The 19875-nt window shown below is 40.1% G+C and overlaps 1 protein-coding gene across 1 annotated transcript; it reads right to left on the bottom strand.

Annotated features, from left to right (window-relative positions):
- Positions 1–503: 503 nt before the first annotated feature.
- Positions 504–19712, bottom strand: LOC146058435 (uncharacterized). The gene is made up of 8 exons (XM_083170715.1): positions 19609–19712; positions 19433–19532; positions 19027–19152; positions 18690–18797; positions 18287–18505; positions 18047–18085; positions 17567–17829; positions 504–593 (listed from the first exon to the last, which is right to left on the bottom strand). The coding sequence occupies exons 1-8, from the start codon at positions 19612–19614 to the stop codon at positions 504–506; spliced, it is 951 nt and encodes a 316-aa protein (XP_083026841.1). The 5' UTR covers positions 19615–19712.
- Positions 19713–19875: the final 163 nt, after the last annotated feature.

Here is a 19875-nt window from a genome sequence, read left to right as displayed (position 1 = left end):
GTATACATGCAAAACGGACATACAAATGCAATCAGGGTGAACATCATATCTGGAGTCTTACTGTTGTGTGAGAAAAGAGCAATTGGTAGTGGGCAGTTATCAACATTTTAGATTTTATAACAATAAACAAATAGCCTAACAACAACTACAAATAGCAACTTCAACGGGGAAAGACAATAGGGGAGGGAAGGGAGGGGGGAGTTACAGAAGTGCAAGCACAATTTTGAATCAGTGGTCAGTTTTCAAATGTCTCAGATTGGTGGTATCTTACGTTGTACTGGTGGGTACCAAGAATGTATAGGACCTTGTTGTTTTAAAGTCCATCCAACCAAACCAAGTAGCTACATATTGGAGTGTTTATCCAGGGCATAGAAGGTTTAAGACTAAAATAAAGAAAAATATTTTACATTGGTAAAGAAAAAAACACTGCTAATAAAGGAAAAGTTTAGTGCAGAACAACATCAAATTTTCACCATGCCATCCACCATGTGGCAAAGAAAGACTCAGGCCTTGGCTATTATTTTTGAGTGGTGGTTCTGCAGCTGTAAGTGAGGCATCTTCTTCTGGATCTCATGTTGTCGATACAAGCAATTCTGTAGAAGTGGTGTAAAAAATGAAAACTGGAAAATCAGTGCTGAAAAAAGTAAAATCACTAAGAATGTAGAACAAACTGTGTTCAGAAACAGAAATGTAACAAATCCCTGAAGAGAGTCTAAATGTGTCCATGAGTGCTATGTGTAAGTTTGAACTTTCCAATACTGTACTTTGAGAGAGTACACCATTTCTTCACTGCTTTTTCAAGCCTTGTAGCACCACCCTCCATTCGCCCGAACGTCCAGCCCCCACTATTTGCATATTTTCCCTGCAGCGCAGAAAATGGATGATTTGCATATACATCCATTCGAAGCCTTGCGTGGGTGCCTGAAATTATTCGATGGTCACCAACCATCAAATGATCTCTGATGTGCTCGTTAATCTAAGTCACTCTCTGGTGACTTCGATTAGCGGCTCCCTGCTCCGTGAACAGGATGGGCAGCTGACATTTGGTGACATTGGCTGCCCACCGCTGGAAGGCAGATAGCTGCCCAGTGTTTTCCTGGGGCACAAAGTGTTTTTGTGGGTATGCCCAGGAAATGCTGAGTGTTTGCATGCAAACGCCCCCTGCCTGCCTCCTGTATGCCCACCCCACTGCCAGCACCTAGAGGACTATGCAAGGGTCCAAGGGCACCCGCAGAGAAGAACCCACATTTGTATATTCGCTTATGCGCATGCCCAGATCTTCTACATTGGTCCCCGTTGCGAATTCGCAATGAGTCGAACGGATCAGAATGAGGGCCCATGTCTGCTCCCTCTCAAAATGTGCTGTGGAGCAGAAGTATAGCTGGTTACAGACATAGAGGTTGCCACTGTGGAAGTGCAAGACAATGAGGGGAATATTCTGTGTAGCTGATGCTGGCACTAATGAGGATTTGAGGATGAGGATGTTGTTTGTGTAAGTCAGGCACATGTAGAAGCCATACTAAGAACACATACCACTGACAACCTCTAGAAAAACTAAGGGATGTCGTAGCAAAATGGCTTACCCAGCTGGGGCTCTCATCATTGCCCAATCATTGCACATAGCATGGTGCTCTGAAAACTGCCTTTCACCACGTACTGAATTAGTGGACTTTTCAGAACTGCCCAACATCATTTGTATTGCTAAGCATTTAACTTGGTGCACTTTTCACTAGCAGAACTTTGTCATGATTGTGTGCAGTCATACCCCAAGCACACTATAGATGAACTGGCTATCATCCCTCTATGCAAATGCTGGGCATGCAAAGAAGCATATACCAAAGATAAAGTTAAAAATAAAATAAACATATATGGATACACTAATTGGGCAGCTATTTATTTTTGTTACAGATAATATTTAAAAATAGATTTTTTCTTAAATTAGAATAACCTATATATATATATGAAAATTGTCTACTCTATATCTCTTTATTCAACTTTCTTTCTGTGACTCACATTATCCAAGGACAGAAAAGTGCTTTATAAGAACAGCGTGTCTAAAGGAAAAAGCTTTGGAGCAGCAAACCAGAGCCAAACATTTTTCATTTAGACCTTGCTGCACCCCTCACTGAGGATCCCACTGCATAGATCAACACATTTGTCTTGATGTCTGCTTCATAGAATATACTAGCAGATTAATTTCATCAAAATGTTAGTTGTATGCAAGACCAAATCTCTCTGCTGTGCAACTTGTCACAGTCACTGGTAATTCTTTTTACCCAAATCTTAGCAATTAATCTGGTGCTCTGCACAGTATAGAATATCATTAACAATAGTTGGTATCTGGAAGAGAACATCAGCTTCATCTGTTAGGGATGCAGTTGTCATGTCCAATGCAAAACACATTTCCACATGAAGACAGTACACAGCTGACTTTTCCACAAATAACTTTTAAGGGTAGGTACTTTAGAATCTGGAGCATTGTGAGTCCAGCTACACAACACTGTTACCCTGTTATTTTCAACTGTTTGTTATTTTTTATGGGAGAAAATTTCTGTGCCTATTGCAATCTAATACCCCTTTCCCACCAAAATGTCATGTCTGACTCAAGTTTTTACAAATGGTTCCAATCTGTGTCACAACTGGGTCAGACCATATTTACACTACAGTCTGGACCCAGCGTTCTGCAGGGAGACCCCTTACAGACTGCACGGCTTTTTCTGCTGGTGCTTGTGGAAAACTTTATCTCAAATTGCCGGTGATTCAACTCTCCTTATACTTTCAGGGTGATCCAGGTTGGATGACCAAGGATGCACCGTTCACACCGCACCGTTACCTACACCGGTGTTGGATTTGACCATTGTGTCTACCAGGGTTGGATTTCCAGGTAAAGAGATCCTGGTAGTTTTATTTGACCCTTTCACACCAAATCTTGAGCTAGGTTGCCACAGCAATACCCAGGACAAACATTTGGTGGAAAAGGGATACAACAAACACTTTAGCTATTGTTATTATTTAATATAAAATCTCTCAATGTAATATTATAAATATTTATATATTTGGTAAATTCTAAATGAACCTGATATTCTGATGACATAAATTTACATTCTCTTTTTGATTAATGATATTAAAATTAGCACTATGGGTTCAATTAAGATTAGGGTCTATTGAAGATGGGATGTTGCCCATAGCAACCAATTGGATTATATCTAATATTCTAGAAGGTGCTAAATAAATAAAAAATAGAATCTGATTAGTTGCAATCCATTTTCAGCAGAACTCCCATCTTAGTAAAATGACCCCTATAAATCTAAGGTAACGTAGAGCTGTATATAGTATAATTTGAGGAAATTAAAAATGTTGCAATTGAGAATATTTGAGAACCTTTGAGATTTTTTTCTATGTAATGTTATTGTTTAGCCCCAACTAATTTAACACTTCTCTATAGGCGGTTGCTAGTCAGGTTCTCTATACTGTAGATAGAACAAATGCAACCTGCTGAAAATAAGGTTTTGTTACTATTTTTTTTTTTAATCTATGATGTATTTTGCATTGTTTACACTAAATTACAGGGATAATTATAAAAAGGGAAACGTAATATTTTATGATATATCAGCGATACAGAGGATAATAGAAGCCTGATTAGAGATGTGTGAAGATGAATAAATATTGTGACCTCTTATTCTACGATTTTCTTTCAACACAATCCTTTATAAATGGCAAATTGGCAATTTTATATGGTACTTATATGTTAGTTGGGCACCCACTATAGTTAGTACGCTCATACCCCCACTATCCATGTCGGCATGGAGTTGATTTAAGATAGTGTGGCGAGTGCAGCTAGCCACCGAGCCCGAAGCGTGGCGAGAGGACGTGGAAAACTAAGCAAATAGTTTAGTGGGTGCCCAACTAACATATAAGTACCTTTTATTTCACCAACTGGCCACCTACAGAGCGATATAATGTCTACAAATGTTTAGTACAGTATAATAAATCAATACAGTTATTGGTTAATCTGCTAAGATTACATATGGGGTAGTTACAGTACTTTAGAAGTATATATGGGCAGAATTGTCCAGAATTGGCCAGTGATACACTCTTCTGGAACTGGTTTTGATCCTAAAATAATAGTTGTGGTATGTACAATAAGCATTTGAGGCCATATACACTAAGCTTCAAAAGTGATAAAATAGAGAGTGATAAACAGCCAGCCAATCAGCTCCTACCTGCCATGCCACAGACTGCGTTTGAAAAATGTCAGGCAGGAGCTGATTGGCTGGCTGTTTTATCACTTTTGAAACTTGCTGCATCTGGCCCTCGATCTTTTTTTGTACACCCATTTAAAGCAGATGCCTTCATGCAAATTGAGAAAAAAACAAGGCGTGTGTATTGTTACTAGGGCAAATACCAGGCGCTGCTGAGGGCTCAATTCAAATTTAGCTGCAGTTTAAATTAGGGATAGTCAGTCCCTTAATGCATATACAAGATAAAAACAAAGGAGGAAACATTAAAACACATTATTACAGCATGTACTAAAATATCTCATAATACACTTAATATATAAAATATAGTACACTCTAACAGATATAAGGTGCATAAATAATTAATGGTGTGTAATAAACTTTGATAGAATGGGAGTTACATTTTGGAAAGGATAGTACCCCACTTATCCTTCTTTTAAATGGATCCTGTTCCTATTGGACTTCGCTGGGCATGGTTAATAGTCATTATATTGTGGACTGTTTTTCACTCACGTATCGGGGATGATTGCCGCAACTGCGTGCGGCTGCTTGGTAGTCCCTTTTTGGAGTGATGATGGTTTGCTGTCCTCAAATCACTTTGAATTGGCCCAAATTTCAGCAGTGGCCCAAATTTCAGAAGTGTCCACTTTGAGTCCAGTTTCAGGAATCCAATACAAAGATTTTGTAATCCGCAGTCCCCAATGGGAAGGAAGGAGTGGTGGTACTGTGCAACTGACGCGTTTCGCGGGGGAGCTCCCAGCTAAAAAAGCCAAAGTTTAACTCCCATTCTATCAAAGTGTATTACACACCATTAATTATTTATGCACCTTATATCTGTTAGAGTGTACTATATTTTATATATTAAGTGTATTATGAGATATTTTAGTACATGCTGTAGAAAATTGTTTTAATTTTATTGTGTATTCTACTTCCTCAAAGCGCAGTTTCCTCCTTTGTTTTTATCCTTCATGCATATTACCTCAGTCAAGTTTTTATACCTTGTTATTTATTATTGGACATTAATATTTACCAATTCCAAGAGGCATGTGATTTCCGCCTTCACAATTACATTAAGTCATATTAAAAACTGTCTTTCTTAGCAACTCAATTTAAATTCTTTACCCTACACTTATAATAGTTATCATCTGTATATGGTATACAGTTAAATTTCTCCATCCCTTTAAAATCACAGACTTTTCAGGATATTTTTTTCCAAGCAGCTAAAACACTCAGGGTAAAATACACAGATATGTACTGTGTATGCCTTTCTCAATACACAGATCGGACACTTGCACCTGCTTACTCATGGAGACACATAATGGGGAGGGGTGTACAAATGATTGATGCAGAACCATTTTGAAACAGTGTTGATAGATAATGATAATGATGGTTGGTTGCACAAGCTAGCTGTTTCTGAATGGCTGATGTGGAAGCATCTTTGAAATTGAGAGTGCTTTCTACTTACAGTATACCTCTTTACACCAAAATCCCTGGTCAGACCCTGGTCTTCAAACAAAGGAGTTTTAAGGGTCGGACTCAGCTTCATACCCCACACAGCACTTCGACCCAGGTTGGACCCGGGTCTGCACCGTTTACACTGAACCTAGGTCAGCCCTACTTTTCCTCATGCACATGAGGCACCACACACACACACACAAACACACACACAAACAGATTATGTTACATGCACATTAAGCACCACACACACCCTTAAACACAAACATGGCATGTAACATGAGTAGATAAGGCACACTTTTTCTTCAAACTAATTGGTTTTGACAGGTCCACGCCCCTTTTATACAGTTTGTCCACGCCCCCATTTATACAATTTGATATCAAACGTGATCCGCGTTTGATATGAAAGTGGTATAAAGCTATCACGTTTGATATGAAAGTGGTATAAATAATATTAACCCCCGTATTAAAATATAATTGGTTTGACACTGTAACTTCATACACGGATATTGGCTATGTGAAATAACACATATATAAAGCTCGCTTAATGATATCTTAACCAGCTGGAAGAATTTCTAAACATAATGCTAAAAAAGTTGTTAGAAAAATATGGTATACAACAGATATATAATTCGTAGAAATGTAGATCTTGTTTTATATCAAATTTGATTTGTGTAGGATGTCGCGCAACGCTGATCATCAAAACAGCCGGCTGAAAGCCAGTTATTATAACGTATTAAAGCCGGGGAGTTTTTGCGGTTTTGATAAATATTATAAAGCTTTGAAAAATAAATTTAAAAGATCCGATGTGAGAAAATGGTTACAAGAGCAAGACGCGTACACATTGCACAAACCGGCTAGAAAAAACTATAAAAGGAATATGATATGTGTATCGGACATAAATCAACAGTGGCAATGTGATTTGGTATCGCTCATAGATCTGGCAAAGCACAACGACGGCGTAAAATATATACTAACCGTCATCGATATATTCAGTAAGAGGGCCTGGGCTGAAAGTCTGACTGCTAAGAGCGCGACGACTGTCGCTAAGGCTTTTGAAAAATTATTCCAACAGGGGGACGTACCGAGGAAACTACAAACCGATAATGGTAAAGAGTTTCTAAACAAAGTCCTAAAAAAGTTGTTAGAAAAATACGGTATACAACATTTCACAACCAATAATGATGTGAAAGCCGCCGTTATAGAACGCTTCAATAGGACTTTAAAAACACGAATGTGGCGATATTTCACGGCGAATAATACATACCGATATATAGACGTTTTACAAGCGTTCATTACCAGTTATAATAACACATACCATAGAACGATTAAGCGAGCTCCGAATGAGGTGGATGGCTCTAATGCGCTGGATGTCTTCAAGACGATATATGGCGATTACTTTAGAAGTAAGAAAACAAAGGCTTGTTTAGCGGTCGGGGACCACGTTCGTATCTCAAAATATAAGGATATATTTCAGAAAGGTTACGAACAGAGTTTTTCTGAGGAAATATTTGTAATACGCGGTGTGAACACTAAAGGACTTAAGCCGCTTTACACGTTGGAGGATCTCTACGGGGAGGCTATAACGGGTAGTTTTTACCCCGAAGAACTTCAAAGTATACCGAAAAACTATAATAGGATTTACAAAGTGGAGAAGATTTTAAAAAATAAGACGGTTAGAGGGAGGAAACACGTATTAGTCAAGTGGCGTGGATACCCCACAAAATTTAACAGTTGGGTCGCTGCATCGGAGATAAAAGATATATAAACAAAGAGGAAGATGGATGACAAACCCTTCTACATAACATTGCCGAGTAACGCCTCAGCCGATACATTTCCACAAAATAAGATTTCTGACTATACCACAAAGTTAGCAAGGCCGATAGACTTAAGTGGAGATTGGGAAGTAGCTCTTACAGAAATACAATACCCACACACCTGGAATACAATCGATGTGCGTGATTGTGTGTTGAAAATAACAAAGTGGGATGGGACGAGCGGTACAGCAACGAGGGTTTGCGTTAAACCGGGGTTTTATGAAACCATCGGGGCGTTACTGTTTTCTTTCAACGCTGAAATTGACCGACATAAACTGGATGGTTTAAAACTATTGTACGATCCGCTTGAACGAGAGATAATCATCGACAACAAGGCGATGTACAACATCACAGCCGGTCCTAAATTGTCGAGAATACTGGGGTTATACCCGAAAACTAAGTTTTTAAAAACGTGCGCCGACATCAGCGGAGGGCAATATACGCTCTTCGTGTACACAGATATTATCGAACATCAGAGGGTCGGTGATAGTTATGTCCCGTTGTTGCGCACCGTTGAAATAAAGGGCCGTAACAACGAGATGGTCACTATACGGTATGAGAAGCCCGATTATGTTCCGTTGTGCAAGACGCATTTTGACACTATAGCCATAGAGATAAAGAATGATCAGAACGAAAACATGTCATTCAAGTTTGGGAAAGCGAACGTGAAACTACATTTCAGACGCCGCAAATCCGAATTTTATTAAAGACAATGGTGGCCGTTAAAAATTATGGTGACCCGGGGCTCTACGCGCAATATTATAAAACACAGGCCGGTAATGGATTACCCGGTTTTCACGGCAGCGCGTATATGTACGGGTGCGGTTTAGGTGGAATTTTTCGAAGCCTCTTCAGAAAAGCGGTACCGCTTTTCCGAAGAGGGCTGGCGATAGCAAAGCCCCACGTGAAGAATGCAGCACGCAACATCGCGAAAGACGTCATCGGACAAGCCACAGCGGCGGTTGTGAGCAAAATACACGACGCAAATCAAGCGAAGCAAGATGGATCAGGTTTAATCTATGCCAGGAAAGGGGCGGCTAAAAATAAACGGAAGCGGGCAATACGACTTCCGACATGGTGCAGACCCCTTTTAAACAAAAAACGGAGCAGACGCGGCTTAATTAAAAAAAGGAAACCGAAGCGAAGGGTCGGTGATATTTTTTAAGCATGTCTTTCATACACAATGAATCCATGGAATGCGCAAAATCTGAACTTGACCTTTTTGACGTACCACCGACGCAGACCAGCGTAGAGAAAAGCCTCTACGTCGAAGTTCAACCTTTGGCGGCATTATCCGAGACCGCGCCGCTTGAATTCTACATAGCGGCCAGCGGGGAACACTACTACGATCTGAACAACACGTTGCTGTACGTGACCTGCAAGATCGTACGGCCTGATAACACTGCTATACCTCAAGACGCCAAGGTCGCTCTTATTAATTACCCCATAGCAACTTTATTTAGCCAGGTTGATGTCACTTTGGGCGATAGGCTCATATCGCAGTCCAATAATCTTTACGCTTATAGGGCCTACATAGAGACCATACTGAATTATAGCACAGATGCGTTATCCACAAAACACACAACTGGATTATTCTACAAAGATGTTGCTGGAGAACACAACACAAGAACCCTGGATGGCGTAAACACAGGGTTTATAAAAAGGGCAAGAACAACGGCACAAAGTCGAACGGTTGAATTATTGGGGCCGCTACACTGTGACCTTTTTCATCAACATAAACTAATATTGAACGCCGTGGACTTGAAGATAAAACTCATCAGAAACAAAGATGCTTTCTGCTTAATGTCTGCTGAAGCGGAGCCCTTTAAAATTCAGATTGTTGCAGCGTCCCTGTTTGTGAAAAGGGTTCAGGTCTCACCCGCAGTCCGGATTGGACACGCCCAGGCCTTACTGACCACCAACGCCAAATATGCGATCGATAGAGTGGGCATGAAGATCTATAGCATACCGACGGGGAGTCGCGTATTTAATTTAGAAAATCTGTTTTTAGGACAGGTGCCAAAAACCGTTATAGCCGCTTTTGTAGATAATGAAGCGTTTTCAGGAGCCTATGACAAAAACCCTCTACGGTTTGAACATAAAAATGTAAACTTCGCATCCCTATACCTGGATGGAACACCGCATCCGGCCAAACCATTTCAACCAGACTTTGAACACGGTAATGCGGTTCGCGAGTATATGTCGCTCATTCAGATCACAAATAAGCAGAAATCAGATTCGGGTATACTAATTGACCGTGAAGAGTACCTCAAAGGCTACACACTATTTGCTTTTGATCTGTCGCCTGAACAGGAATGCGCGGAGCATCTGTCTCTAATCAGAACCGGTAATCTACGAGCTGAATTCCGGTTTGCAGGAGCACTAGACCGGACAGTCAACATAATAATATACGCATTATTTGATAATATCATCGAGATCAACCAGCGGCGCGATGTGCTGTATGATTATCTATAAATGAAATAAATAATTTTTATATTTATCGTATATTTACCAATATTCATCACCCCATCAGCGATATGAACACATTACAGATAAATTGTATACTGTACGCTAATCCGGTGACGCGCCTGTTTTTTAAAGGGACCTACCCGTGTGATATGCTTCCGAGCGGTAAACTATCGCAATACCCCTGCGCGTTTGTAATCAACACACACACCAGCGCCCAACCGGGGGAGAATTGGTTGGCCGTTTATTTTAACAACCAGCGCGAGTGTTACTTTTTGGACTCTTACGGTTTAGAACCTGACAACCCCCTATTCCCAAAGGCCATAATAAATTTTTTAAACTCAAATTCAAAAAGAATTTACCACCAAAATAAGCAGTTGCAAGGTTTTAACAGTACCGTTTGTGGGCAATATTGTATATACTTTATATTTTTCATGTGTAAAAATTACAAATATACAGATGTGTTGGTCCGTTTTAGTTTTGATACAAAACGTAATGATCGCTATGTATCAAACTTTGTAAGACGTCTCCCTAGAAGTCATTGTTTGAGTCGATATACGGGTAACTGTATACAGTCCTGTGTCACCAGTAACCAACATGTGTTTGATAAAAATAATGTGTAATACAAAATTGTTTGTGTAACTTGTAACTAATGTTGTGATTGAAATGCTGTATGTACATTGCTTATGGTTACTTTCTATTAAAAAATCTTGCTTATTGAACTTTATATCGTGTGATTGCATATTTTTGCAGACAAACTGGTTAGAATCAAAGAACAAAACAGCATTTTATAAATCATAACCATATTTTATTGGTACAGACAAAATGTATTTACAGCAAAATAATCACGAATAACACGATAAACTTTACAGTTAAAACAATACACTAAATACATGATACATTACAAATTAAACGTCATCGTACAAATTAAACACACAAAAATACATTGTATAAAAACATTATAAATTAGTTATATGTTAAAGGTTCAACCACTGCGAATCCTGAAACAGATTTACGGATCTTTTCCTCGGTAGTAAGTATCCGTGTGGCGTTGTTAACCCGGGGGAATTTAAAACATTTATACGACTTTTTTTAATGTTGTGTATTGGGGAGGCTATATTTACATTGCCAATTTCATCATCGTAGATTTCAGCTTTTAAGCGATCTAACTGTAATCTGTTTGATGCATTACCAACTACAGTGGGCGGGATATTCAACTCAGCCATAGCGCGCATAAATTCAATCCATCCGTTAGGCATTTTATGACTCGTCACGCTGTGATTTTGCGTGATACCCCTTATCAAGTCTAACACATTGGATCCTGGCACTGTGACGCCTTTATACATAAACACCCCCTTGCGGTCCCAATTCGCAATGTCTTTAGAGCGAACCATTTTACTCATTAGTATTTCACAGTTCTTTTTATACCGCGCATTAACACTGTTCAAGACATCGTGGTAAACAGCGTCGGTAGCATCGTCTTGTGTAGGGTTAGTTGTATCCTCAACAGCATTTGCACCGGGTGATAAAAGCGTTAAAGTTGACATTTCTCTATCAGTTTGTTTACTCAACACCAGGTATCTCTGTAACACAGCTATGTAGCGTTTTGCCTTTTCATACTCTGATAAAGCATTATTATGTAGTATACTTATGATCTCAGCATCTAGGCTTTGCGTGGCTGTTTTGCGTATATCATCGCTGGTTGGTTTGTTGTTTAAACGGTCTATCTGTTGCTGGGGGACCAGATACATTTTCTCAGAGTATTCCATCACCGATTAGACAGTAGTCCGGTAATTGATGGAATGGCAAATCCTAGCAACGATCCGATAAACCCACCCGACTGTTTCACCAACCTCTTCTTTTTCCCAATGGCGCATTTCTTATTACAAAGCGATTTTATAAGGGACCTCTTCTTTTTAAGGTAGTTCAACTGGCGCTGTGACAGGGGTATTTTACCTTTAAGCGTATTGAGAGCAATCTCACATATGGCTGTCACCAAATCGTTTGAAGCGTTGGATAATATAGCGTTTCTTTGGGCCGGTTTGGCTTTAATGAGGGTTTTTAAAAGGGCCCAATTACGCCTTATCCTGGTCGACATGTTCACAGCTGTTAGAAGTGGTAATGAATGACTATAGGATGCGCGGTTATAGCTATTTAGAACCCCGCTTCTTAACAACATAAGCTACTGGTGTGTCGGGGGGAAATAAACCGCTTCGTAAACGATAATCATCAAGGGCATTGTTTCTTAAATCAACCAGTAAATAACCGTATGGAGGCTCCGTAGCGGACTCATAGGCTTCAAGAAAAAAACGATATTTTGATGGGTACATTTGTCTAGCCAGAATGCTAACCTGCATTTTATCCCTGGGGTTTTTAAACAGGACCATATATTTTGTGTTTAAATGTATAGTCCTGCTCTTTCTACCTTGACAAAATATGTTTTGCACAAGGTACATGACACTGAGATTACGATGGTGCACATACTTTGTGAACGCTTTCTCAACCTCAGAATTATTACTCGCTGCATCCATCAAGTCATCTATCACCGTTAAATTAATCTTATCAGGGGGAAAAAGCTGGTCGTCGCTAAATGACTCGGGCAACCCCTCTATAAAACGCATACCAGGGTGAGCACTCAGAAGTTGGTCATATATCGGTTGCCAACAGGTGTAAAACCAAACAATATTATCAGGTACATGCGTCATATGTGTGGATGCGTGTTGTATTAGCGTTTTCACAAAATAACTTTTCCCCGAATTGGAGGGTCCGGCTAAAATACAGGAGAAGGGGTGTTGAAAACGGATATCCATCTTAATAACCAAATGGTAGGGTTGTAAAATTATCCGTGAGGTTACGTTTAGTGTAAACGCACTTTTGCGTTTTCTGCAGCATACGGGTTTCAATCTGCCAGTACTTTTTCACACGTACTATACCGGGCTGCCTGGTCACAATTTTTTTCTGATCCTCGCCTTTGGGGTTTAAAGGATAATCTAAGACCAGTTCTTTCAGACTGTCAAAGTTAACGTGCTGCTCATTACAAACATTCAACGTTATACCTTTGACCTTGAGGCTCGTCTTGCCGTTGCTTAGTCTATAGCCGTATGACTTGGGACCGGCTGAAACAAACTCTGTTATATGCGTACCAGATGGTAGTTCGCTGGTCAACTCCCCTAGATAATCGCCTAATGGCGGATTCCACTCACCGGGCCTGCTGACAAAAATTACAGAATCTGTATCGTGATACAGACATCTATCTTGTAATCTATCCAATAGGTTGTACAACTCGACGCGGGCATGCGCTGTGGTAAATGCTGCTATAAATATATTTGTTGTTGAAGACCTGGTATAATGGTCTTTGGCGTATTTCCAGTTGACCATAACAGTTTCTGAGTCTATGAAGTCTAAAGCAGACACCTCATAGTGTGGTTGAAAGGCATATTCAAAAAGCTTATCAGGATCTGTCACTAGACAAGTATTGGGCATGTTGCTACGTTGACCAAATTTACCCCATAATGAGTTTAAAAACAATTTAGAAATTTGTCTTTTGGCGGGGTTGACATTTATGTGTTCGTGTCTTAAAGCTATGCCCTCATTTTTTTGATACGCGTCTATGTACTCTTGTTGTTTCACAGAGTCTGTACACCAATCAGGGTAACCAGAAGCCTCCTGTTTATCTCTGAGGTGTGTTTTAATGTAACCTGAAAACAGATCATCAGATCTCTCATCAAAATGCCACACCTCATAGATTTTACAAACTTTGTACCCCTTTTCTATAGCAAGATTTATCTCCACTGTGCACCATGTACCGGTTAGGGCGCGGTTTTCTGAGTCATGAACACACGGCTCACACTGTCCAGATTCGGCGCATGTGCGGCACAGCGGAAACATTAACTTACCATTCATTTTAACCGGTAAAACTGGAAAGAAAAGGCCTCGCGGAGGATTAATTTTTAATTTAACAAAACCGAAATACTTTGTGACATCATCAAAGTCCTTATAAATGATGCGTGGGTGACGTATAGGATATGTTTTGGTCTTGTTGACAAATGGGTATAGGCTAGTAAAGTCAAAATAGTGTATTTTTTCATCGCACTCTGTCTTGTGATAAAGTTTTATGGCGTTAGTGCGTCCGCCATAAAGACCATCACGAGGATCCAAGGGTTCAGGGATTTCCAAACCTTTCAGAAAAACCTGAAGCTCCTCATCAGTCTCCCTCATTTTCTTCCACTCACACCCCCACATCTCCCTTATCTGAAATCCACACCGTTTAAGGAATTGTATCCTTAACTGTGTCTTGTGCCGCAGTTGACCGTAGGTTGTTTTAGTCAGATTGTTTTCATCATCGGCTTTGTAACAGTTGTCACAACCGTGATAAAAACAACCCTGGAATTCAAAAGCTGTTGGCACGCCGTTAATCACGGCGTAACCATCCAGACTGTATCTACCGACTTTCTTCTCACCACCTTGTAAAGCGTGTCTTATACTCACACCTTCTTTGTGTTCTATGTACATTAACCACTGTATGGCTGGTGTTGAGTAACGCTTCTGGGTCTTGTGATAGTTATCACCCGGTACAAGAGCCAATGTGTTTGCCTGTAAATATTTACAACGATACATAGCCATACAAACCGACGCTAAAGTCGTCAGTTGGAATGGATCAACGTGACGTTTAACGGCTACATCTTTTTTCTCAGCAGCTATTACAAACTCCTGTTCTGTCATGTCTATAACGGCTGATCTGAAAGCTGCGCACCCTTTTTGCAATATTCTGACATCCTCTTTACAATATCGTATTAATTCTTTTTGAAAATTAAACACCTTGTGTTTGTTTTTTTCGTACCACTCTGTAACATCAGCGGCCTCCTCAGGCATCATGTGTTGTAGGCCAAAATATTCTATTGAGGGCATGCCCCCTATGTAATTTTGGTTATCGGCTGTGTTAAAAAAATGCGGGAAATGACCTTTAACGCCATCAAATCCCATGGCCTTTGGAAATCTGCTCAATTTCATGGGGAGAAAATTGAGAGAGTCTATAAACCTAATCTTCAGATCTTTTATTGTGATACACATTATGTTTCCGCCATTAGAGATGAGGGATACTGTATACCGTTCTTTGATGATCTTGTTCAATACAAAATACGCATCATACCGCCCAGCGTTATGGGCTATGAATGTGTAATGCGCAAATTTTGGTTTCATGAACGTCTTTACAAAATCATCGATACAACCTTTGCCCTTAAACTCCCAGGATTTCTCACCCATTAATGTGAGAGCGTAACAGTAGTTTGGTATATGTATACCTGTCTCCTGCATGCATTCGAAATCAAAAAAGATGTATTTGGTGGTGGGTTCTTCCGCTTTGATGGGCTGTATGTAACACAAATGATCCGCAAACCCATCAACATATGCCTTGCAAGTAGAACACTTTAGCCCCTGACACTCATGAGACCTGCGACGGTAGAGACAACACCTGTCGCAATAAACATGTTCAAGACAGGATATTTTGCGATCTAAAGCTAAGGATTTGTGCTCCTCTAAACATTCACGCGATCTGCAAAACACCCTACAAACCGAACATCTTAATGCGGAAGCCCCATCATCAGCGCACGCTTGTCTGTGACAAGCCTTACAAAAGAAAAGACAATCGTGGCTATTTTTGCGCTCATAAGTTCGATTACATAAGGAACAGAAAAATCTCGATCCGAGAAATGCGCAGATATTAATCAGGCCATAATAGTGTGAATCGTGATATAATACATACAGGGTATCACCGTAGCGCGAATCTGAAGAATAGTAATGCCAAGAACGATTATTATGATATAATATTGTAATTTTTGTTTTTAAGTGTTTTTCAAAAACAACAACGTCGCTAAAGCTGACTGCTTTATCGATCGATAGTTTCAAATCCTTATGAATTTGAAGCGCCCGATCGTGTATTTCAGCGTCTGTGGCATTACCTTTATCCAGAAGTTTGCAGATCGATGCCGCAAAGCACAAATAATTGTGTGTATTGTTGAAATCATACAGGTGTCTTCTGCGCCTTTCTATAATTAAGCTGTATGGAATGCGTCTAAGGCCGCGACCAGTTAGGGCCCCACCCGCTCTATTTCTAAAAACAGTGATCACAAACCTTAAACCCGTGCCTAATAAGAATTCAGCGTTACTTTGAAGAGTGTTTGTAATTTGATTCAAGAAACTGACAGCGTCTAATGATTCTTGCGGCTTTCGGTGTTAGTAGATGGCGTTGTGTAAACCACCCCCCTCCAATCTTAACTGTACACGATCATTAGGGTCAACACCAACCATGAATTCATCAATCATAACCTGTATAGCGTTGTGTACGGCTTCAACACCCTCTGCAAATGATGTAACTCTTTCCAAATTAACAAATTGAAAATGATTATGATACTCAATAGCTCTGAAATTAGGATGGTGTCGCTCATACCTGTTAACCGCTTCTAAGTACACATCTCGCCGACCTTCACCATCACCGGGTGGCGCTCTCCCATCTATGTCATTATGCCTGGGCGTTGCGGGGTGTTCAACATTGTCAGGTGACGCAACGTCACCCGGTGATGGTTGGTCCGGCGATTTGTCAGCCTGTGCACCCGGGGGTGGGGGTGTGCCACGCACCCTGTGTTGTTTACGCTTTCTCAGCCTGTATATGCATTTTAAAGCCTGTTTTATTTTCGAACGGCGAAATAAGTGTGAGATTTTGCACGGTACATTTGCTTTAATTCTTGGGGCTTTTTTACACACATGTAAATTACGTTTCAACCCATACCCCACCATGCCTAGTCACGGATCCGTTTCAATTATCTCGGCAAAATGATACATGTTCGCTTTAATAAAATCCCTAGTCCTCACGGTCTCTGCTATATGATTTGATGTTACATTCATGTACATTTCTACAAGTTCTTTAATGATCTCTGGCTTCTTTTTTGAACCATAAAGCTCATCTTTTATACGGTTCAACATGGTATTGACATTTCTACGCATGTACCCTATATGCTCACGCATCCTCCCCATGACCGCGTAGTATTGTATTTCTGCATCTTGTCCTAATTGTTCCACATTCTGACCCCCATCAACTATGTCTGTCGATACCACGGTCGGCGGGGCATCCGCACCGCCCGATGCGGTTGCCTCGCCAACCGTGGTAAAAACACTGGGTAGTTTTGTGTAATCATCACCCATTACTTTATCAGGGATTCCGGCTACAGATGTTACAGCCTCATCATCATTCTGTGGTGTATCTGAGACTGACTCTTCACTAGGGGTGATAAAAAATGTTTGCCCATTTAAGTCCTCATCATTAGCGGATAATGTATCTGCAGGCGTGTTACTGACTACGCTTTGCGTTTCTGCAGTATGATGTTCCTGCGTGTCTGAAATCACGATGACATCATCATCCGTCAGCGGCGTGTATATCTCTCTTGACAGTCGTAAAGTTTTACGAGTCTTCACAGTCTTTGTATTACCGGCAATGTCAATGTCGGATTCAGTAGGTGTTGCAGGTGTTGTAAATGCGTGCGGGTAATCCACATTACTCACGGTTGGCACTGTTTGTAATGCGATTCTTTTTCTCACGGGTCTACCTTCCGAATATTTCAATTTTCTTTTAAGGTCTGATAAATCGGCCTTGTTTTCTTGACCGGCTCGACTTTTTGTAATTCTCCGCTTGCTTGGCTTGAAATCGTCGCGCTCGGTGGCCATGATCTCGGCCCTTGATACATTTTCTTGACGTTGTGGGTCGATCACCGTTTTAGCTGATTCACCCCCATCCATTTCAGCATTGAGTGGTTGAGCAACCCCAGCCGCGGCTATCATTTTTGCGAATCGTCGCGGATCCGCTGTAAATAAAAAATAACAACGTTTTAGTTACACATTCGCGGACACTAAGACAACCGCTTTATAAAACCTTCAGACCCGCCTCCCAAAACACCCACCCCATCCATGTCGGTTTGCATCTACACAGTCTGTTTAACACCTGTGGTTTCCATTTGTAAAGAACAATGATGAACGCGGTCCTATATAAGAAACTAAATAAATAAACATTACATTACACACCTGAATATTTGCCAGATCTTTCCATCGGCGTGGTTCCTACTGTAATAAAAATCACACCGTTTTAGTTACACATACGCGGCCACAAAGACAGTCGCTTTATAACAACTTCAGGATCACCTCCCAACCCCCACCTTCCTTGTCGGCTTACGTCTACACAGGCTGTTTAATACCTGTGGTTTCCATTTGTAAAGAACAATGGTAAATGTTGTGCTATATAAGAAACCAAATAAATAAACATACACGGGTATTTGTCAAAGGTTTGCGCCGGCATGGTTCCTTTAAACAATGACCAGAAAGCTTGATCGCTGATCTGGGGTCTTTTTGCTCCTTTAGCCAATGAGCTGTTGGGTTGTTTGGCGTTTGATCCAACACCCGATGTCGGTTCTCTGTATCCGGATGGTCCCGCTTCACACGTATCGGCCCTAGGTACCGTAGGTTCATACCGGCTAGCTATGTCATCTGTAATACATATATTATCAATTAACGACACATTCGCTGACTTGAGAAAAAAACAAAAAAAAACGTCATTTAAGTCATGATAACAACAACTCCTGTGGACACTATTCATGATTTTGCGGCGATATGCAACATTTAACACAAAAACACATTATAAAAACACCGCTAGCCAATCGTCAAAATTCACCTTGTATAGCCGGGGTCTGGTATAGCTGTTTATAGTGTTTTGCCGATGGTAAATTCCAGAGATCATCCATTATGTGTTCTGCATCAGATTTCGACATAATCGGCGATACTAACAGAGAACAAATAACACATTAATATCACAGGCGGTATAAAAATGAATATAACAGGATATATATATATATATATATATATATATATATATATATATATGAGTGAGAACGTGAGAGTTCGCGCGAGATAGCGTGAGAGAGAGAGAGAGAGAGACATATTTTTGGAAATAATAATATATCACATTTTTTAACATACATCACGTTTTTTGACGGCTTATGACCACCTACATTTTTGCGATTCGGACAAATCAGAGTATGCTGCGTATGGGTTTTCGAATGTCGTCAGATCCGGACCGACTGTGAAATCCGAACCATATGATCCAACTTCAGATGCGTCATTTGTGACATCTGAAACTGATTTATGGGATTAACAATTTAATAAAAAATAATATATACATAAAAAATAAAATAAAAATTAACACAACAATTTTGTAGAACGAAAAATACAATCAACACGTGTAACATTAATACCAATAGGGCGCTTGTCTTAACAGAACCTGTGACTAACACATCTGAGCCTGGTAATAATAATTAACACCAACAGAGTAACATTTATAACCACCGTCAATAGCCCCCTGTGCCTTAACAAATCATGCCCTAGCAACAACAATGTGTCTTTGATCTGTAAACTTACATGTATTTGTCTGCTCATTTGACGGCTGTTGGAAGCTGGGTAACTCTTGAAAATCTCTGAGACTTATTTTATTTGCATTAATGGTTTTGTATTCCTTTCTCTGTAATAAATAATAATAAGTTGAAATAACAATACAATAAGATATTGTTAAACTATTGTAAATATCATATACACACCTGCATGTTGATGTTTTGTTGATAGCTTAAGTTCAAAGTCAATTTCTACAACAATCACTGTTGATAATAAAAGATAACTATAAGCAAACATAACGAAATTTGCGTGCACAAAATCACATAAAACTATTAACGCTCTCACAAAAAACCTCATCTATGTAAATTTATTACAGGGGATCCAACAAAGCTACAGCAGCACCCCCATCATATCACATGCGTAGTCCGCAGACAACACATATAAATGTGATAACTAGCTCATTATTTTAAAAT

Source organism: Crinia signifera, chromosome 2 (assembly GCF_055691185.1).
Source record: "Crinia signifera chromosome 2, ASM5569118v1, whole genome shotgun sequence".
In the NCBI taxonomy this organism is placed as follows: domain Eukaryota; kingdom Metazoa; phylum Chordata; class Amphibia; order Anura; family Myobatrachidae; genus Crinia; species Crinia signifera.
Note: the sequence above shows the minus strand (reverse complement) of the source record. Positions and strands in the feature narration are given on the sequence as shown.

Bases quoted from the DNA above. Each gene is read 5' to 3' on its own strand.
- LOC146058435 (XM_083170715.1), bottom strand. The intron at 19,153-19,432 runs GTAAGTTTACAG...CCCATAAATCAG, and splicing joins AAATGAGCAGACAAATACAT to TTTCAGATGTCACAAATGAC. The intron at 594-17,566 runs GTGAGAAAAAGA...CCACTTCTACAG, and splicing joins AATATTCGGAAGGTAGACCC to AATTGCTTGTATCGACAACA.